This window comes from Phyllobates terribilis, unplaced genomic scaffold (assembly GCF_046119375.1).
Source record: "Phyllobates terribilis strain yellow unplaced genomic scaffold, ASM4611937v1 Scaffold_92__1_contigs__length_6168646, whole genome shotgun sequence".
Lineage (NCBI taxonomy): Eukaryota > Metazoa > Chordata > Amphibia > Anura > Dendrobatidae > Phyllobates > Phyllobates terribilis.
In genome coordinates this window covers 4,889,307-4,911,814 of record NW_027362852.1, presented here as the reverse complement: position 1 = coordinate 4,911,814, position 22,508 = coordinate 4,889,307, and the positions used below count along the sequence as shown (strand labels likewise).

At 47.3% G+C, this 22,508-nt stretch overlaps 1 protein-coding gene across 3 annotated transcripts in view; it reads right to left on the bottom strand.

The window, feature by feature from the left end:
- Positions 1-10,435: 10,435 nt before the first annotated feature.
- Positions 10,436-22,508, bottom strand: part of LOC141197843 (uncharacterized) — a 50,615-nt gene continuing 38,542 nt past the window's right edge. For 2 of the 3 annotated variants that reach the window (XM_073662913.1, XM_073662912.1), the window contains exons 3-5: positions 15,375-15,782; positions 12,104-12,235; positions 10,436-11,245 (exon numbers count right to left, since the gene is read on the bottom strand). In XM_073662913.1, the coding sequence (XP_073519014.1) occupies positions 10,650-11,245; positions 12,104-12,235; positions 15,375-15,582 (936 nt within the window). In that variant the 5' untranslated portion in view covers positions 15,583-15,782 and the 3' untranslated portion in view covers positions 10,436-10,649. The remainder of the gene's footprint in view (positions 11,246-12,103; positions 12,236-15,374; positions 15,783-22,508) is intronic. The other variant, XR_012269873.1, reaches the window with a different exon arrangement.

Below are 22,508 nucleotides of genomic sequence, written 5' to 3'. Positions count from 1 at the left end.
CATCCACACATTAGAACGCACCAATTACGCAAGTACAGATGCAGTCTTGCGGAATTGGCGCGTTCTAATGCAAGTCAATGGCGGCGATAAACGCAGCATTTCCGCAAAATAATTGGTAGTGCTGCGTTTTTTTCCGTAATGATAATCCTCAGCGGATATTTCCACAGCATGTGCACAGCACATGCGGATTATCATTGCTGCCCTTCTACCATGCGTTTTTAATGCGTTTCCGCGCTGCAAAAACGCTGCAGAAACGCATTAAAAACGCATCGTGGGCACACAGCCTAACATTGGAAAATCAACATCATCCAGAGCTGCTGGTCCTGGTCTGATGGTCCAGATCATTTCATATCATCCTTCTCCAGAACGTTTGAGATTTTGGTAATAATTATTTTTTTGTTTGTTTTATAGCCATCTAAAGCTCATCACCGTTCTCGACCACACCATCTGGAGAAATTAGAAGCAGCAGAGGCCAAAAAGTCACCTCTATCAGCAAAGGACCAGGCCATGTTCAAGGGATTTTCTTTTGTCAACTTGGAAACCCTTGACAAGACACCAGCTCCATAGTCATCAGAGCCAGCTGTCTTCCTCAGCCTCCAGAAGACCTTGAAGAACTGAAGATTGGACATCACTTTGATGATCATCTGAAAGCACTGCTGGAATGAAGATGACCATGGATACGACACTGAGGGACCCAAAACACAGACCCCAAAGATGAAGAAGCCAGACAATGTAATCATGCGCTGGCAGTAAGTATAAGCGCCACAACATCTGCGCTTCACTATACTCATAGACATGTGCAGAACATTTTACACTAACCGGTAATTGGATTTCCTCTTGCTCATGACAGCTCCATCTTTCGGTGCTGTCTTGGGTAAGAAGAAATAACATGGTGTGCGATGGCCGGCTATTAAGGGGAGGAAGGAGGCCGGATTTTTTTTTTAACTAACATTGCACATGTCTATGATCATTTTTACCATTACCGGTAGTAAGATTTCCTCACACTCATGAAAGTGCTGTCATGGGTGTTGGGAAGAGGTGTGTGATGGCCGGCTATTAAGGGGAGGAAGGAGGCCGGATTTTTTTTTTTTTTTTAAAAAATGATCAGTTAATAATGAAGATAAGCATAGCAATGACAGAGGATCCCAATATATGACACCAAATACAGAGATGCCAGCAGATCTACTCCTATTCTGGCAGCAAGTATAAGCGCCACAACATCTGCGCTTCATGATACTCATAGGCATGTGCAGAACATTTTACCTTAACTGGTAATTGGATTTCCTCTTGCTCATAACAGCTCCAGTCTTTGGTGCTGTCTTGGGGTAAGAAGAAATAACATGGTGTGCGATGGCCGGCTATTAAGGGGAGGAGGAGGCCAGATTTTTTTTTAACCAACATTGCACATGTCTATGATCATTTTTACCATTAACAGTAGTAAGATGACTTCTGAGACCCAACAACAAAATTTCCCCAAAAAGTCCCATGTAATAACGACAACATACAGAATTTAACCAAAACTCCTTTTAATGGTTAGAGGTCGGTCACAGCCAAAAAGGATGTGCTCAGCGCGTAACTGGTATAAAACCCGGTTAAGGCACTATTGGCCAGCTGAAACGGGTACAAATCCATATTCCACTGCCGGACTCCCGGCGCATATCATACTTCGTACTGGAGAAAAACATCAAGATAGAGCAAATGACTGCTGCTGTGACTTAAATACAGAACAACCAAATAATACCAACAAAACACACTGTACATGGGAAAAAAGGGGAGGGGTGGTGGGAAACGCAGACTGCAGGTCCCATGCTTGTGTGGAGAGAGGCAGGAAGAGGCAGGTGACTAGCCCAGGGGATGGGGGAAGACTCGGTTACCCGGGCCTTTAGCCTTAAGGAGGTCGCGGTGGTCGGCTCCCGGGCCCGTACTCTGGGGTCTCTCTTTAAAAAGGCGTTGATAGATGTTAAGTTTATAAAAGTTCGTGACGCAACCTGTGGCTTCTGGTGAGGATCACCAGCGCTGCGCAGTCCACTGAGGCCGATGATAAGGCAGCTGGATGGTATAGCTCCCCACAGGTGGAGCTAGGCCTCAGGGCAGTGTATGACGGGGTATGCAGGACAAGGAGACTCAGCCGCGTCAGAGCAAGAACAGGGACAGACACGATAGTCACTTCAGTACCTTTTACTGATGGAAATTCAGGCACTCCCCGGAGCACTGTAGGGTGAAGAGTGTATGTCCGGATCCTCCCCAATGAGCGGGTTTTGGGCCTCCTGTTCCTTGCCTCTGCGTAGTAAGTTTCTGACCTGCCTGGAGCTAGGCCTAACTTTGTCTCTGTCCTGCGCTGGCTGTCCTTGTGGTAGGGCCTTCTCTTGGAGTGCACGCTCCCGACCTACGGGGCCTATGTGTCTCCTGGCTCTGGTACGTATCAGCACTTTAGCGATCCTGGGACTTGTAGTTCTCCAGGGATTCCGGTTATATCTTACTGGGTCGGGGATATCCCGGTAAGCTTCGGACCCGGTGTCCGGTAATTTCTTCTTCGGGGTGAGCTAGTTAAGCTCCTCTGCCCCCTATGTACTAACTCTCTCCTCTCGCCTTCGGCCTACTCGGGCCCTCAATAGGCTACTCACACTAACGGCAGCTTGCCGCGCTTCACTGATCTTATGGCGCCGGCACACCTAAGCTCACTATTCTGAGCTACGACTCAACCGGGCTCAACTCTGTATTCAGGCTTGCACTAACTGAACTCTCCAGAGGAATTGCTGAGTCACTGAGCTCCACTGCAGACTGACCTGTTTCTGTGTCTCACTCTGCAGGAACTGACTGCCTGGCTCCACCTTCCCTTCTTTATATATCCCTAACGGGCTCCCTCTGGTGGTCTGAGATGGAAGGTGGAGATGTGTGAATGGTTATGGGGGCCTCTTGTGGAGGAATCCGTCAATACACCCTTCTAGGATCTGTCATACCAAGCACAGCTGGGCTTCACATTCCCCCCTAGTTAATCTCAGCACTCCCGAGCTGAAGTACATTTTATAAAACAATAACAATAGTAAACTTAAGCAATACATGAACAATATTCCCTTTATGGGAGGCACGAATCTTAAACGTTGCATAACAAAACAATTACAGAGTGTCCTCAGAATCCAAGTCTCCTGTGGTGAGGTTCCCAGCAAGGATGTCCATCTCACAAGGTAGAGTACTTTGGTAGTTTTGAGGGACCTGTCCTAAACCTTCTACGTTGGCCCTGGGGTAGCTGCAGGGCATGAAGATCCCGAGTTGGACCTCCAAAAGAGCCACTCCAAACAGGTTTTGCTTCTGAGGTCACCTAAAGGGCACTCCAGGGAGCGCTATTATATATAGTAAGAGTTTTTGGGCTGCACACAGTCCTCAGCCACGAAGTTCTTAGGCAAATAAAGAATTAATGAGAAAAAAGCACAAATGGATAAGCATGCATAAAAATAAACAGTCATGCAGTACATTACAATTTAATATACAATACCCCAGGGGTAACTATATATATTTTCAGAGATTTTTAACTATCTACTGAGTGTACCTAACAGGAGGTTTACCTCTTGTACTACATATTGACCTGCGTAGTGCTGTGGTTGGTGGAGTGTCAGTGTCTGTATCCTCAGTTACTCTACCAGTTCTACATGTAACCATGTTGTAAAACTGCCTTAACCTCTCTCTTGGACTGGCAAGTCTACCATTGGCTGGGCCCTGTTGCTCTGCTCCTGCCGGGGATCCTTCATCCGGGGATACTTCTTGAGCTGGCTCTTCTACAGCACTTACAGGTTTAACTTGCTGTGGAGGGTTTGCTGGCTGTTCATAGAATTGGAGTACTGGAATAATTACTGCACCTCCTATTTGAGGCCAATCCGCTGGGAAGTCTCCTAGGTCAGTGTGGGTCACTGCTTCTTTAGGTTCTTCCTGGGTTGTGAGAGGCACTTTTTCTTGGTGTTTCTGTAAGTCTGGACACAACTTTAGGTGGTCCCTGGACACTGTGGCAGATGTTCTTCCTCCATCACGACTAATTATGCATGTCTTTTTGTTGTTAAACCGTGACGGTAACACAGTGTAGGGGTCTTTTTCCCACTGGTCATCAAGTTTGTGGTTACTTCTTTTTCTTTTTAACACTGTTTCACCTGGTGTGAAAGGTTCTGCGGGTGCGTTTTTGTTGTATTAAACTTCCTGCTTTTCTCTCACCCGAGTAAGACTGTCCTTGACACAAGCTTGTACCCTTCTGTACTGCTCTTGTCTGGTTTTGTCCCAGTCCTCAGTGGTCATATCAGCTTCAGGTTCAACAACACCAAGCTCCAGATCCATGGGCTGCTTTCCTGGCCTTGCCCGCATGAGATATGCCGAAGTGCAGTTGGTGGAACTCACTGGTATATGATTCTACAGATCCACTAGGTCAGGTAGTAGGTCTGGCCACTGGTTTCTCTCCTCAAGTGGTATGGTCTTTAGCAGGTCGATGATAATGTTGTTCATCTTTTCGCAGAGACCGTTTGTTTGCGGGTGATACGGTGTAGCTCTTATATTTTTACACCCGTAGAGATGGCAGAACTCCTTAAACAGCTCAGCCTCAAAGGCCGGGCCCTGGTCCGTCAGCACCTGCTCAGGGTAACCATGGGGTCTGCAGAAATACGCTTGGAACGTCTTTGCTGCTGTCTCTGCCGTCAGGTCTTTGACGGGGGCGACCACCAAGAAACGTGAGTAGTGATCCACCATAGTCAGAGCATAGGAGTACCCTGACCTGCTGGGGGAGAGCTCAACATGGTCCAGGGCCACGATCTCCAGGGGTCGAGTCGTCTTGATGGGTTGCAGGGGTGCCTTCTGGCTGCTGAAGTCTTTCCTTCTTAGGCCGCAGGGTCCACAGTCCCAGCACCACCTCTCAATGGAGCTGCGCATTTCTACCCAGTAGAATCGACATTTCAGCAGGGTCTCTAGCTTTTTCCAACCAAAGTGCCCCGCCTGATCGTGGTAAGCCTCTAATACCATCTGGATGTCTGTCTTAGGGACTACTATCTGCCATACCATCTCATGAGTCTTTGGATTGACGCACCTCCGGCACAGCTTCTCATGGTAGATAAACAGCCGACTTCGCTCATTCCACAGCTGCTTTGCTTGCAGAGACGCATCTTTCTCCAGGGAGGCACCTTCTTGAGTTATCAGCTGTTTGATGCGGCTGACAACCGGGTCGCTATCCTGGGTCTCTTTCCAGCTGTGCTGAGACAGGGGGTTTAACGTTTTTCCACGCTGATTCCTGGAGGCTCGTTGCTCATGGATCATCCCACTTCGATGAAGGGCAGGTAGCTCAATCTCTTCCAGGTCATCCACTTCTTCTTCTGTGTCTGACTGGTGAGGCATCCTAGACAGGGCATCGGCTTTGGCGTTCTTGCGGCCCGCCCGGTATTTGATTGTAAATTGGTAGTTTGACAGCCGAGCCATCCATCGTTGTTCCGGAGCTCTCAACTTAGCTGTTTCAAGATGGGTCAAGGGGTTGTTATCAGTAAAGGCAGTGAACTTGCTGGAAGCCAGATAGTGCTTGAATCTTTCAGTGATGGCCCAGACCAAGTCCAGGAACTCCAACTTGAAGCTGCTATAGTTCTCTGGGTTCCTCTCAGTCGGGTGGAGCTTCCTACTTGCGTATGCGATCACCTTCTCCTGCCCATTCTGCTTCTGACTTAGAACAGCACCCAGGCCTTCGTTGCTGGCATCTGTATACAGTAGGAACGGTTGGCTGTAGTCAGGGTAGACTAGGATCTCATCACCTGTCAGGATCTCCTTCATCTCCTGAAACGACTCGGCTTGCTCCTTACCCCAGTGGAATGGGGGTTTTTTGCCTTTGGGGGACTGTCCTACCAGGAGGTCTTGCAGAGGAGCTGCTCTCTTAGTGTAGTCCTTTACGAACCTCCGGTAGTATCCTACTAGTCCCAAGAACTGACGCACCTCCTTGAGGTTCTTCGGCTCTGGCCACTTCTGGATGGCTGTGACTTTCTCCGGGTCTGGTGCTTCCCCTTCCGGACTGACAATGTGCCCCAAGTACTGTACCTTTCTCTAGAGTAGGTTGCACTTTGAGGGCTTCAACTTCATCCCATACCGGGACAGTGACTCAAATACCTCTGCCAGGTGTTTCAAGTGGTCCTCGTACGTTCTGGAGTACACAATTACATCGTCCAGGTAAAGTAACACAGTCTCGAAGTTGCGGTGTCCCAGGCAGCACTCCATCAATCTCTGGAATGTTCCGGGGGCATTGCAGAGTCCAAACGGCATACTGTTGAACTCGCAGAGTCCCATCGGGGTGGTGAAGGCCGTCTTCTCCCGATCCTCCTCAGCCACAGCTACTTGCCAGTACCCACTAGTGAAGTCAAGGGTGGAAAAGTAATTTGCAGACTTTAAGGCAGCTAGGGACTCCTCTATGCGTGGTAAAGGGTATGCATCTTTATGTGTAATGCGATTTACTTGACGGTAATCTACACACATTCTCATGCTCCCGTCCTTGTTCCTAACCAGCACTAGGGGAGCTGCCCAGGGACTACAACTATCCCTTATCACTCCCGCCTTCCTCATGTCATGCAGCATTTCTTTTTCCTTCTGGTAGTGAGCTGGGGGTATAGGCCTATAACGTTCTTTGATTGGGGAATGGTTGCCTGTGGGGGTATGATGTTGAACCCCCTTAACCCTTCCGAAGTCTAGTGGATGTTTACTGAACACCTGCGAGTACTCTTGAACCACCCAGTGTACACCCTGTTTTTGGTGGGTAGGAGTGGTGTCCGACCCAACAGGGAGCGGTTGACACCAATCCTCCACCTGGGTTGCAGGGTCATTATCCTCCACTTCTTCTGGTGAAGTTAAGGACTCCGCCTCATGGATGCAGTTGTTGTTGACAGCATGTAATTTGGCAACAGTGGCATAACGTGGCAGTTTGACCTCATCTTCCCCTAAGTTGAGAAGATGGACGGGCACCCTCCCATTACGTACATCTACCACTCCCCTGGCAGTTAAGAGCGTGGGTCTGTGCTCAGAGCATAGGGGTTCTACTACCGCCTGGTAGCTCTGTCCTCTAAGACCTATGGCAGCTCTTCATCAGATGAGCATTTCACTCATTGGGGAAACGACAATGGGTATGGGGTCTGTTACCCGCACGTTACTGATTTCACCATCTGTTAACTTTACTTGCTGTTGATACATCAGGACGCGGATCTCCCTCTGCAGTGCCCTCCTCTCTCTCGGTCTGGCAGTGTCGGCGATCTGTTGGAGCAAGAACACAACTTCTCCCAAACAGTTACCAACAACGTTAGTGCCCAATACCATATACGGGTTGCTGTCATCAGGGTTATTCTCCACTACAATTAGTCCCTGGTCCTTCAGCTCCACTCTCCCCACCTTTACAGTCACATTCTTAACCCCGAGTAGGTTAAGGAGGAGTCCATTTGAGGCATACACAGACAGATTTGGAGCTGGCGGACGTAGGTCGTCCATGGACCAGAACCTCTTGTAGAGGACTTCAGGCATGATGGTTACCTGAGATCCTGTGTCCAGCAGGGCATGCGTCGGGATCCCGTCCAGTACAATGGACAGGAAAGGTCTTCCTCCGACGAACCTGTTGTACCAGTCTGATGGGCCTGGTGAGTCTACTCCTGGGTGTCGGCCCTCGGACCCAGGGTTTTCTCGTTTAAAGGACAATTCTGGGCGATGTGTCCGGTCTTGCGGCAGCGGTAGCAGGCTGGGTCCTTTGGTGGACGGCGCTAGTCACTGATCCTCGGCGAGGGTGGTGTTGGTCTCCTCCTCCTTCGCATCCAGGGGACATTCTCAGGGCTATCGGCTAACAGGATCTTCCCTCCTTCCTCAGGCTCCGTCCGCAACTGCAGAGCACTCAGCACAGTGGTCAAGGTTTTACTCAACTGACGCACCTCAGAGCGCAGACTGTCCAGTTCTTTAGGGGACGTTGCTGGAACTTTAGCTTCAGCAGCCACCGGGGAAAAGGTGGGTGTTGCAGGTACTGGGGTCGCCCCACCCTGGTAACGTTGGATGGCATTTGTTTCCAGGGGCTGCAGTCCTTTTATAGCCATGTCCTTAAGATTGTCAAAGGTAGCTTCTGGATGATCCAGGGACCACCAACGCACAGTCCTGCTCTCCTCTGGAGACCTCAGTCCCCGGACAAACTGTTCCTTCAGCATTTTGTTCTCATTTTCAACGCTGGTTGGACTAACCTGGTTTAGAGCCCGCAGGGCCCCCTGTAGACGCCAGGCGTAGTCCCGAACATTGTCCTCTGGTTGTTGGGAACAGCTGTAAAACCTCATCTGGAGGTCCGCCTCAGTAAGGTCCTCAAAGACAGTCTGTAGTTTTTGAAATATTGCGGACACTGACTCCTGGTCTGCGGCCGATCATGTTTCCACTTCCCGCTCCGCAGCACCGGTCAGCTGTCCTAATACAACGGCGGCTCTTTGTTTGCCGGTCATGGAGTACATGTCCAAGATACCACATATCTTCCGTTTGAATCCAGACAGGGTATTTGGTTTGCCGTTGTACTGGGGGAGCCACTTTGCTCCAGGAATGTACGGTAAAGTCATAGGAATTACGGGTGTTACAGGCGCTGCTGGTGGAGCGGCGGCTTCGGCCTGCTCATCATCGGGCTGAACTTCAGGGACGTTGACCGGTAGGTTGGCGTTCTGCTGCTTGTCGGACATCTTGGCACCCCCCTAGTTAACCGTGGCCTACCTTCTGTTTTTTTTCTTCCGGTAGGCCGCAGCTCCGCAGGTGACGGTTGTCTTCAGGACCTTGCGTCCTACGTCAGAGCGTTCAGCGATGCTCCTTACAGGAACTGGCGCTTCTAGCTTTGACGTCAAGGCGTGGGGCGTGTCCGGGGCTTAGCGCTCTTTTGAAGGTACGCCCCTTATTTTCCCGCGGTTACGCCCTTCTTCTTGCTCAACGGCCCAACAATGGCGGCAACCTTCACCACAACTTTACGTACACAGTTCAGAATAAAGGCGCACAGTACCCGGTGGCAACGGGCACAACACTCTGTCGTTGCAGCGGGCACGTAATCCTGTTCGTGACGCCAGTTGGAGATGACTAGCCCAGGGGATGGGGGAAGACTCGGTTACCCGGGCCTTTAGCCTTAAGGAGGTCGCGGTGGTCGGCTCCCGGGCCCGTACTCTGGGGTCTCTCTTTAAAAAGGCGTTGATAGATGTTAAGTTTATAAAAGTTCGTGACGCCACCTGTGGCTTCTGGTGAGGATCACCAGCGCTGCGCAGTCCACTGAGGCCAATGATAAGGCAGCTGGATGGTATAGCTCCCACAGATGGAGCTAGGCCTCAGGGCAGTGTATGACGGGGTATGCAGGACAGAGAGACTCAGCCGCGTCAGAGCAAGAACAGGGACAGACACGATAGTCACTTCAGTACCTTTTACTGATGGAAATTCAGGCACTCCCCGGAGCAATGTAGGGTGAAGGGTGTATGTCCGGATCCTCCCCAATGAGCGGGTTTTGGGCCTCCTGTTCCTTGCCTCTGCTTAGTAAGTTTCTGACCTGCCTGAAGCTAGGCCTAACTTTGTCTCTGTCCTGCGCTGGCTGTCCTTGTGGTAGGGCCTTCTCTTGGAGTGCACTCTCCCGACCTACGGGGCCTATGTGTCTCCTGGCTCTGGTACGTATCAGCCCTTTAGCGATCCTGGGACTTGTAGTTCTCCAGGGATTCCGGTTATATCTTACTGGGTCGTGGATATCCCGGTAAGCTTCGGACCCGGTGTCCGGTAAATTCTTCTTCGGGGTGAGCTAGTTAAGCTCCTCTGCCCCCTATGTACTAACTCTCTCTACTCGCCTTCGGCCTACTCGGGCCCTCAATAGGCTACTCGCACTAACGGCAGCTTGCCGCGCTTCACCGATCTTATGGCGCCAGCACACCTAAGCTCACTATTCTGAGCTACGACTCAACCGGGCTCAACTCTGTATTCAGGCTTGCACTAACTGAACTCTCCAGAGGAATTGCGGAGTCACTGAGCTCCACTGCAGACTGCCCTGTTTCTGTGTCTCACTCTGCAGGAACTGACTGCCTGGCTCCACCTTCCCTTCTTTATATATCCCTAACAGCTCCCTCTGGTGGTCTGAGGTGGAAGGTGGAGATGTGTGAATGGTTATGGGGGCCTCTTGTGGAGGAATCCGTCAATACACCCTTCTAGGATCTGTGATACCAAGCACAGCTGGGCTTCACACAGGGTCTGGACTTATAAAGAGGGGAAGAGGGAGGAAGAAGAGGATTATTGGGTGAAAGCCAGGAGGAGAGGAGAAAAAGAACATGGGACACACAATTTAACCCCTTCAGCAGGGCACAGCAGTCAAGGGGCATTCAATTAAAGATTGACGTGCCCTGCAGACTGCTGAGACCCAACAACAATATTTCCTCAAAAAGTCCCATGGAATAACGACAACACACAGATCTTAACCAAAACTCCTTTTAATGGGTAGAAGTCGGTCACAGCCAAAAAGGACATGCTCAGTATTTAACCGGTATAAAACTCGGTTAAGGCACTATTGGCCAGCTGAAACGGGTGCAAATCCATATGCCACAGCTGGACTCCCAGCGCAAGTCAGACTTCGTCCCGGAAAAAAACATCAAGATGGAGAAAATGACCGCTAAGGAGGAGCGGAGTATTTATACTGCGCTCCGCCCCCCACCCATTTGGTAAAAAGCTTGTTCTATGCTATCCTGGAGACCGGAGAGAAAAATATCCAGCCCTATTTCCGTCAGATGGACTCCATCGGGTAGCATAAGACTGGAATTGTCTCCCTCAAGTTGGTGATGCCTCATGACCACTCCGGCCTTAAAACGGATAAAGCGGGACAAGCGGGCATTAAGCGTGCGCACAGAACGTTCAACTGCCGCCACATCTCTCGCGCCCTGCCATGCAACACGTGACATGACCTCTGACCAAATCAGAGTAAGCTCTGGAAAAAGTCTGTGGAATTTATCCACGTCGGAGCGCATGATTGTGAGGAGTTCCGCTAGGTGAAAGGAGCAGAGATCATTCCCGCCCGCATGCAGGACTAGAATTAAGGGAGAGGAAGCAGTCTGAGCTATCCGCACCACCTCGGGAAGAACCTGAGGCCAGGTCAAGCCTCTTATTCCTCTCAAAAAAACGTTGATGCCGTGGAACCCAAGACCTCTGCCACCTGGTCGACGTTCTGCTCTTTGGGATGCCCAGAAGATGTAAGAGTGGCCCAGTATCCTCACTGTGTGTTTTACACCATCTATGAAGAGATAATAAAGTTAGTGAAGCAATAAATTCGGTCTGATGTATCTTGCAAAACAGGAGGAACGCCATCTACCAATGTGCTGGATCTCGGAGTTAGGCAAACCAGCACGGGCTGCTTCGGTAGCAGCTGCTATCCTAAAGGAGTACGTACCAAATACCTTGAGAGGAAGGCCTACGAAAGCTAAACATTTCCAAAAAAACTAGATTGAAATTGAAAAACCGTAAGAGGAGAACCATCCTCATGTGAGAAAAAGGAGTCACCAGATCGCCAGAATGATAAGTAATTATTAACAAGGGTTAAAGGACAAATAGGACCGGGGATGGTAAGAAGGGGAACCCATGAACAAATACCGGACGGGTCAATTTTCGATTTCCGAAAGTGGATACGGAGACCTCGGTCACAGGGAGTGATACCATCATACTGGAGTCCTCCTGAAGTGCGCTTGGATGGGGACACCAATTCACTAATGCGCAAAGCACCAAACCAAAAAACGCGAGTCAAAAAGCGGCAGAGAGTAGAGCAGACTTGAAAGGAGAAGAGCGGACAGCGGGAGTGGGTTGATTAGGCGGGTAAGTAAACTGAAAGAAATGGGCCGTCTGTTCTCCTGACGAGTGTGCTCCCTCCTCCAATCCATAATAGCCTGCCGAATGATGAAAACCTTAGTAACATCGTTCCAACCTAAGAGGCGAAAATAAACACCGAGATCAGATAGGCGGTTCTGTGCAACGGCTCCTGAAACACCCATGCTACGCAAGTAAAGTAAATATTCGATTGTGACCTCCAGACGGGCAGCGTCGGATGCTGCTGCTGATCTATCCCCAAATAGGTTATGCCACTCATTCCATGCCTTACCGTAAGAACGCCATGTAGATGAGGCCACTGAAGATCTCACCAACTCCATCAATCTTTCTCTACCACCTCCCACATGAGGGATGGGCATGGATGCCCCTCTGGTTTGGCTGCGGGGAAACATTCCCGGAATTTCTGCCAATCGAAACGAGAAAGAGAATCAGCAATGACATTATTTGTACCCGGAACATGGCGGGCTTAAAACCAGATGTTTAAACGTAAGCATTTTAATACCAGGAATCTGAGTAATTTGATAACCAGGGGAGATGAGGATGACAAGTGATTTATGGCGTGTACAATACTCATATTGTCAGTCCAATAACAGATCCGTTTATCCCTGAGGGATGGGCCCCATAAAGAAATGGCTGTGATGATAGGAAATAACTCTAACCAAGTAAGGTTTTTAACCCAGCCCTCAGTGCGCCAAGATTCCGGCCAAGGTTCGGCACACCATTGGTCTCCAAAAATGACACTGAAACCAGTAGATCCAGCGGCATCGGAAAAAAGGGAGAGATCCTCATTAGTCAATTCCGATGACTAAAAGAATGTATATCCATTATAGGACAAGAGGAACTCCTTCCCAACCAGCAAGTCTGCTTTCAAAGGAGGTTTTATCCGAATTCTATGATGGGGAAGCTTGATGCTTTTGGTCGAGAGGGATAAACGTCTGGAAAAATTCTCCCCATAGGCATTACTGTGCAAGCAAAGTTAAGGAGGCCTAGCATGGACTGCATTTGACATAGTGTTACTTTGAGGACAGAACAAAATCCTTCAATCTGGGACAGCAATTTTGAATTTTTTTCTGAGGGAAGGCGAAAAACCATGGCAACGGAATCAATCTCAATTCCTAAAAAGGATAGCGAAGTAGTAGCAAAAGTTTTTCCACTGGATAAGGGAACGCCAAAATACGACGCGAAAAAAATAAAATTGTCCAGCAAAAATTGACAGGACCTGGAATCTGGTGGTCCCACAAAAAGAAAATCGTCAAGATAATGGATTATAGCGGAGGAACCTGTTTCATACTTAACCACCCATTCTAGGAAAGAACCAAATAATTCAAAATAATAGCAAGAGATGGAACAACCCATGGGAAGGCAGGTAGATCTCACATCACCGTTACTTTCTGAGTAGCAACGTCTTCGGAAAGTTTATGAAGCTACATTTACAGAAAACATTGGTCCACTGGCTTTACTAAACGCCATCTACAAATTCGAGCTTCAAGATTTGGAGAGGTGTGTATTGCAAGAATTTTTATCACCCAACCACTTTGAGTAGCAGAAGGAGAGATAGCATTAGCAAACTCTCAAGAACTATCTGCATTCTACAATGATGGAACAACGGTTAAACAGCCGAGCCCTTCTGTCAATTGAACATGAGCTCGCCAGACACCTGAATATTAAAGACCTGATTAAGGATTTTTCTAACCAGCAGGTAAAACGACTGCCTGTTCCATACATGTAAATTTGCATCTTCACATCTTCTACATGTAGCCAGTTTTACATTAGTGTGTTATTGCCATGTATGTTCCCCTGTATTATGGATGAGTGTCCTAGCCTGACTGCGGGATTACTGACCCAAAGTCCTAGTATTAGACAGATGTAACAGATCGGATAGTAATGTTTCAGTTCTGAGACCTGCACCTGACTGACCCTGCGATGCACTATCGGTACCCCAGATGGGAATACCCATTTAATATTAGGGCTCAGTTTTTAGGATAGAGCGCACTATTGTTTGTTGTTCTTGAATTTATGGAAATACATCTTTATTATTATGGTTCATTTCCTTAGATCGTGTGCAAAACTGTTTGTTGTTTTAATATGTTTTCTGACCTCACAAAATGACCTTATTTTCATTGTATTAATTGGTTATACGTTTTGTCTTTGTTTTGTTACATTATAATTTTGCACTTTACATAATTGACCAAAGGATTTAACTAAATGACTCTTATGAAAAATAGATTTAATTAGCGAAATGTTTAGTGGGAATGTTTTACAAAACTTTTATGTTAAGGGCATTGACCGTGTTCTGGTTATTCTTAACCAATGTGTGTGTGAGATGATTAAAAGGCCCTTAATGCAGAAATTCAACATAGAAATATAGTCTATTTCCCATATTTCGTATTTAGTGCCGAAGTTCAAGAAAGACCATAATACTAAGTGCCTTATCATCATCTCAAACACATTGGTAAAGAATAACCAGAAAATTGCCAATCCTTTTAATCATAGTTTAACTTTTTGGAAGAATTTACTTTAAAGTTTGTCACCCCTTATATCACAAATAATAAATAAACAGAAATTGCTTTTCTAATAGAATAACACGTCCAGAAGAGATTCCTTTTCAGCAGTCACCTCATTATCATAGCCAGCAGGATTACAATGAGAGATAACAGAATCCACCATTCACATTAGGTCGTGTCACAGCTCACCTCTTCCCCTTTCCTGCACAATGACATCTGCATGTCACTAAACATGAGAACATGTATAGAAAACTCTCCCTAGGAATTAGACTCCCATATTTTGTCTTGTGATATATATACATCCATATGTCTATTGTTCATATCTCCAAACAGGCAAGACAGCAGATTTCCATAAATGTACAGAAAACAGGATACAATAATCTGAAGTCAGAAATACAGATTATAAAAAAATTATCACAATCTGGTTTCAATTAGTTTAAAAAATGTACGTCACTCATTCCCTTAAAGAAAAATAAGCAAAATATACCTAAAAAGAATATTGGATAGTTTAAGAAATGTTTAATAGGTTAGAGTAGAGTAGGGCCCTGCCAAAAGAGTCTACCTTGTCGTGGTGGCAGGCTTAAAAAATCTTTTGGCCAAAACAAAAGCTGATGGCTGTGTATGTGATATGGTGTTCGATGGGAACTGTTTATGTGTGATTGGTGAAACCGAGGTGCAGAAGCAGAGTTTTTCCAAGAGTGGGAGGTGGGACGGTGGAAAGTTTGAGGGGTGGAGGCGGGGCTGGTGTGGAGTCTCAAGGGTGCCCGGAAATGTTGCCAGTATGGGGTGCTGAAATTCCTGGTGGCAGCCCTGCTTCAGTATGTAGCAAAAATCACAGTCTCCTACTCTCCACAGGCATGTGTTCAAAGGAGTATGTTACGGATCCGGGTGGTGGAACCTCTGTGCTGCGGTGCAAGGAGGGACCAGAGGGGCGTAAGTAGCTGTCAACTCGGACTGACCAAGGTCATACGGCGGCTCAATCGACTCCGTGACCAGGGAAGACCGAGCAGAGAGACCAGGTGCTACTCTGGGACCAACCTTGTATGAGAGCAGGTGACTCCCACGGGTCAGAAGGCAGGAACTGACCGGTACAGCAGATGAGCACGGCAGGCAGGCTGACGGGTGATCCGGGTAGGCAGACTGGCAGACACGGCAGATAACAAGCAGGAGCCTCCAGATAAGCTGACTGGTAGGCACGGTAGGTAACAGGCAGGTGCTTCCAGGTAAGCAGGCGGGCAAGGCCCATAGACAGACTGGCGGACTTGACTGTAGACAGACTGTCGGGCTGGAGAGTAGACAAGCTGGCGGACTGGACTAGTAGTCAGGCTGGCGGGCTGGACTTGTAGTCAGGTTGGCGGGCTGGACTTGTAGTCAGGCTGGCGGGCTGGACTTGTAGTCAAGCTGGCGGGCTGGACTGGTAGTCAGGCTGGCAGCAGGACCTGAGGGCTGAAGCAGAGTTTAACACACAAAGCTACAACCTTGCATGGGCACCTCCATCTTGGAGGAGGTGCCTTTTATATGAGAGGTCCTCCGGTCATTGGCCGGGGACTCCTTAGGACGGCGTGCGCGGCCCCTTTAAGAGGGCGCCCTAAGCACAATGCCCGGGAAGCTGCGCACCGGCAGAAGCAGGAGCGCCGGAGGACGCCGGGAGGGGAGCGCGGCGGTAAGAGGGACGGCGTCTCTGCCTGTCAAGGCGCAGAGACACCGATACTACAGAGTATTGTCATGACAAGCACTGGGGTGTTCAGAAAACCTCAAGCTGTCATGACAACCCTTTGGCACCCCACAATCATGATGCAGGGACAGTTAGAACAGTGTGCCCCACCTGGACCAGTCGCTGTAAATTCTGCCATCACAGATAGTTAGCGGCATATAACAGGTTAACGGTCGCTTCCCTCCACTCGCAACTGTTAGAGGCAGATGATGGCTGAATAATGCAGCCATCATTTGTCGGCTCAGTTCCCAAGTCCACATCAAAGAACGGGACCTGGGATTTGTTATTTTTTTCTATAAACCGTTTTGGTTTTTACTTTTTTTACTTTAGTCCCTTTACAGAACGTGAACCTGGTTGAGCTTTATTGCACGATGCTGCGAGGCATGATTTACAATTACAGCTGTGGGGGTCATTGTGTGAGTTGGTTGACTAAAAGAGCCCCCTACCTTTATTTGACAACCTAGATGCCACTGATACTATAGGTTGCGGCATCAAAGGCGTTAATTAAAGATAACAGCTAGGATCACAGACATTGACTGCTCAGTTCCTGCGGGAGCCCCTCAGTGATCCAGCTGGAATGGTGCCAGCACCAGAGGTGAGTATAGCTCCTATTATTTTACTTTGTGGAAACATAGTGATTGAGAAGGGTTGGTCCTAGTAGTGAACATCAGAGAGAGACTTGCGGCCTAGCCGGAAAACCCAGTGATCCCCGCTAGGGCCAGAGCTTCATAGAGAACTTACATGGAAACTCACACGACTGGGCACACCACCTTTGTGAAGAGAACATTAACGTTAAATAGTGAAAGACTTTCTCTGCTATCCCAAGCTTACTGTTATTAGTTCTACTGTTGATTTGCCTTGTTACTAACACTTTACAGTTTAAAGTATATACCGTATATACTCGAGTATAAGCCAACTGTTTCCGCACACTGAACTCATCATCTTTCCTTCATCTCGCATATCTTCCCCACCTGATCTTTCTATCACAATAAATGACATCACACTTTCCCCGGTCCCCGGAGTAACCCCTGACTCTGCCCTGTCCTTCAAACCCCACATCCAAGCTCTTGCCACCTCCTGTGGCCTCCAGCTCAAAAGTATTCCCAGAATCCATCCTTTCCTCAACCCTCAATCTATTAAACTGCTTGTTCATGCCCTCATCATCTCCCGCCTCGACTACTGCAGCACCCTCCTCCGTGGCCTACCTGCTAACACTCTCGCACCCCTCCAGTCCATCCCCAACTCTGCTGCTCGACTGGTTCATCTCTCGCCTCACTATTCCTCTGCTACCCCCCTTTGCAAATACCTTCACATGCTAATAATAATAATAAAAAGTAATTTTTCATTTAACTTTGCATGAAGCCCTGTGGGTTATACAAAATTTCTGAATACGGTTTTGAATATTTTGAGGAGTATACATGACATATAGATCCCTCAAAATCTTTTCAAATGTGTAGATGGTCCTGAAAAACTGAGGGATGGGACATTTCATTGGCATACAAAATTCAAAGTACAAAAATGAGACTTTTTCTAAATATTTATCAAATTTCCGATATTTTTTATATAAATGTCTATCATATTGACCTAAATTTACCACGAACGTAAACTACAATGTGTCAAGAAAAAAATTATTACCACATAAAATGGCACATATTAGTTTCAAAAATTTGGCTTGGTCAGGAAAGTAAAAAGTACCTTAAGTGGGAAGGGGTTAAAGAGTTATTCCCAATATATGTAATAATTCTGAAGTGGAGCAGACTCCACAATACAAACTGTTTATTTTATTAAAATAAATACATTTCTTAGACCTGATGAGGCTTGTTTGGTTGCATTAAAAATCCACTTGCTTTTGAGCCGAAACATTGGCACCTGTTCACACGGGCCAATAAATACACCATTTTTTATGTAATTTTCTATTAAGTGCTACCATCTTTTTTGCTTACTTATATGCCGACACTGGGGTATCGTGTGCCGGGACCCTTGGAGCTCTCACCGCCATAAAACCTGAACGGCCGTGCAGTCCCTCCGCCTCTTATGGGACGTGCTGGTGAAGGTGCGTACGCAATGACATCATCGCGTACGCGTCTGCATAGAGGGCCAAGATGCCAGTACAGAAGTGCAGCTGCAGGGGATTATATGAGAGGTAAGTATCAATTTATTTATTTTTAATAGAATTAATTAAATGGTCTTGGGGGAGAGCTCATGATGAACTGGGAGTGGAGGTTGGGGAAAGCACTTGGAGAATAGGGAGTGGGGGAAGGGGAGAGCACATGATGAATTGGGAGTGGGGGGGGAGAGAGCACATGGTGAATTGGGGGTGGGGAGAGCAAATGATGATTTTGGAGTGGGGGTGGGGAGAGCTCATGATGAACTGAGAGTCGGGGTGGGGAGAGCACATGGAGAATTGGAAGTGGGGGGTGAGGAGAGCACAAGGTGAACTGGAATTAAGGGGTGGGGAGAGCACATGGTGAACTGGGAGTGGGGGGTGGGGAGAGCACATGGTGAATTGGGAGTGAGGAGTGGATAGAGCACATTATTAATTGGGGGTGGGGAGAGCACATGGTGGGTGGGGAGAGCAAATTATGAATTGAAGGTGGGGGGTGGAGAGAGCAAATGGTGAATTGCGAGTGGGGGATGGGGAGAGCACATGGTGAATTGGGGGTGGGGAGAGCAGATAATGATCTGGGGGGTGGGGAGAGTACATGGTGAATTGGAAGTGGGGGGTGGGGAGAGCATATGCTGAATGGGGGGGTGAGGAGAGCAAATGATGAATTGGGAGTGGTTGGGGAGAGCAAATGATTAATTGAGAGAGGTGAGTGGGGAGAGCAAATTGTGAATTGGGAGTGTGGAGAGCACATGGTGAATTGGGGGTGGGGAGAGCAAATGATGAAGTGGGGGTGGGGAGAGCAAATGGTGAATTGGGGGTGGGGAGAGCAAACGGTGAATTGGGAGTGGTGGGTGGGGAGAGCAAATGGTGCATTGGGAGTGGGGGTGGGGAGAGCTAATGGTAAATTGGGAGTGGGGAGAGAAAATGGTCAATTGGGAGGGAGCGGTAGTGAGAGCTAATGGTGAATTGGGAGTGTGGAGTGCACATGATGAATTGGGGGTGGGAAGAGCAAATGGTGAATTGGGAATAGGGGGTGGGGAGAACTAATGGTGAATGGAGCAAATAGTGAGTGGGGGGTGGGGAGAGCAAACGTTGAATTGGAAGTGGGGGTAGAGAGCAGATGGTGAATTAGGAGTGCGGGTGGGGAGAGCAAATGGTGAATTGGGAGTGGAGGGTGGGGTGAGCAAATGGTGAATTGGGAGTGGAGGGTGGGGAGAACAAATGGTGAATTGGGAGTGGGGAGAGCAAATGATGAGTTGGGAGTGGGGAGAGCAAATGGTGAATGGGGAGTGGGGATGGGGGGAGCAAATGGTGAATTGGGAGTGGGGGGTGGGGAGAGCTAGTGGTGAATTTGGAGTGGGGAGAGCTAATGGTGAATTTGGAGTGGGGAGAGCAAATGTTGAATGGGGGGTGGGGAGAGCTAATGGTGAATTGGGAGTGGGGGAGAGCAAATAATGAATTGGGAGTGGGGGAGAGCAAATGATGAATTGGGAGTGGGGGAGAATAAATGATTATGAATACAGGTTGGGAGAGAGCATGAACATGACATAATGAATTGGAGTGGAGGGGTTCATGTAAATATAATGAATTGGGGGAGCGGAAGGTACAGAGTGGGGGGTGTTGAGGATGCAGGAGTGTGACTGGTAATGAATTGGGAAAGAGTACAGGTGCTATTTAATTTATATATTTATTGGGTGGAGAAAGTGGCTATTTACAGTTAGTGGGGGGGGCCGTGGTGGATTACAATTTGTATTTGGAATGGTGGGTTGCATAATAACTAATTATATATTAATGGTGGGTGCACATCTGTATTCAGCTGCGTAATGTAGAAATTGGGGAATGTGCTCTAGATAACTGTGTGCTATTTTATGCAGAGACGAGTCCTGGCTGGAAGAAGTGAGGTCGGTCTGCGCTGGATGAAAGTGAAAAAAAGCGAAGATGAAGGACTTCAACTAGAGACGTCACTTGTGAGTCAGTGTGTTCTCTGTACAATGACACTATATACTAATGTGCAGAGCTCCTGTGTATGTCACTGGTGATCACTGTATTACCTGTACACTATACACTATATGGAGAGCTCCTGTGCATAATGTCACTGGTGATCACTGTATTACCTGTACACTATATACACAGCTCCTATGTATAATGTCACTGGTGATCACTGTATTACCTGTACACTGACACTATATACAGAGCTCCTGTGTATAATGTCACTGGTGATCACTGTATTACCTGTACACTATATACACAGCTCCTATGTATAATGTCACTGGTGATCACTGTATTACCTGTACACTGACACTATATACAGAGCTCCTGTGTATAATGTCACTGGTGATCACTGTACACCGTCTACTATGTAGAGAGCTCCTGTGTATAATGGCACTTATGGTAATATTAGCATTTTTTTTTTTTTTTATTAATGATCAGTATTGTATTATTTGGTCACTATGTGGTGGTAATATGTGGTCCGGTCATGGTGTGGCGGTATTTGTCCCTTACACTGTGTGCAGAATTATTAGGCAAGTTGTATTTTAGAGGATTATTTTTATTATTGATCAACAACTATGTTCTCAATCAACCCAAAAGACTCATAAATATCCAAGCTTAATATTTTTGGAAGTTGGAGTGTTTTTTTTTTAGATTTGGCTATCTTAGGAGGATATCTGTGTGTGCAGGTAACTATTACTGTGCAGAATTATTAGGCAACTTAATAAAAACCAAATATAATCCTATGTCAGTTGTTTATTTTCACCAGGTAAACCAATATCAGTGCACAAAATTTAGAAATAAACATTTCTGACATGCAAAAACAAAAACCCAAAAAATTAGTGATCATTATAGCCACCTTTCTTTATGATGACACTCAACAGCCTTCCATCCATAGATTCTGTCTGTTGCTTGATATGTTTTCGATCAACATTGCGTGCAGCAGCCACCACAGCCTCCCAGACACTGTTCCGAGAGGTGTACTGTTTTCACTCCCTGTAGATCTCACATTTTATGATGGACCACAGGTTCTCTATGGGGTTCAGATCAGATGAACAAGGGGGCCATGTCATTATTTTTTCTTCTTTTAGACCTTTACTGGCCAGCCACGCTGTGGAGTAGTTGGATGCATGTGAGGGAGCATTGTCCTGCATTTAAATCATGTTTTTTTTGAACGATACCGACTTCTTCCTGTACCACTGCTTGAAGAAGTTGTCTTCCAGAAAGTGGCAGTAGGTCTGAGAGTTGAGCTTCACTCCATCCTCAACCCGAAAAGGTCCCATAAGTTCATCTTTGATTATATCAGCCCATACCAGTACCCCACCTCCACCTTGCTGGCGTCTGAGTCGAAGTGGAGCTCTCTGCCCTTTACTGATCCAGCCTCTGGCCCATCCATCTGGCCCATCAAGAGTCACTCTCATTTCATCAGTCCATAAAACCTTTGAAAAATCAGTCTTAAGATATTTCTTGGCCCATTCTTGACATTTTATCTTATGTTTCTTGTTCAAAGGTGGTCGTTTTTCAGCCTTCCTTACCTTGGCCATGTCCCTGAGTATCGCACACCTTGTGCTTTTTGATACTCCAGTAACGTTGCAGCTCTGAAATATGGCAAAGCTGGTGGCGAATGGCATCTTGGCAGCTTCACGCTTGATTTTCGTCAATTCATGGGCAGTTATTTTGCGCCTTTTTTGGCCAACACGCTTCTTGCGACCCTGTTGGCTATTTGCCATGAAACGCTTGATTGTTCGGTGATCACGCTTCAAAAGTATGGAAATTTCAAGATTGCTGCATCCCTCTGCAAGACATCTCACAATTTTGGACTTTTCAGAGCCCGTCAAATCTCTCTTCTGACCCATTTTGCCAAAGGAAAGGAAGTTGCCTAATAATTAAGCACACCTTATATAGGGTGTTGATGTCATTAGTCAACACCTCTCCTCATTACAGAGATGCACATCACCAGATTTACTTAATTGGTAGTTGGCTCTCAAGCCTATGCAGCTTGGAGTAGGACAACATGTATAAAAATTATCATGTGATCAAAATACTTATTTGCCTAATAATTCTGCACACAGTGTATATGTGGTATTATTTGGTGACCATTTGGTGGTAATATGTGGTCTGGCCATGGTGTGGCGGTATTTTTTCCTTGTATGTGGTATTATTTGATCACTATGTGGTGGTAATATGTGGTCTGGCCATGGTGTGGCGGTATTTTTTCCTTGTATGTGCTATTATTTGATCACTATGTGGTGGTAATATGTGGTCTGGTCATGGTGTGGCAGTATACCTTGTATGTGGTATTATTTGGTGACTATGTGATGGTAAATTGTGGTCCGGCTATGGTGTGATGGTTTTTGTTCCT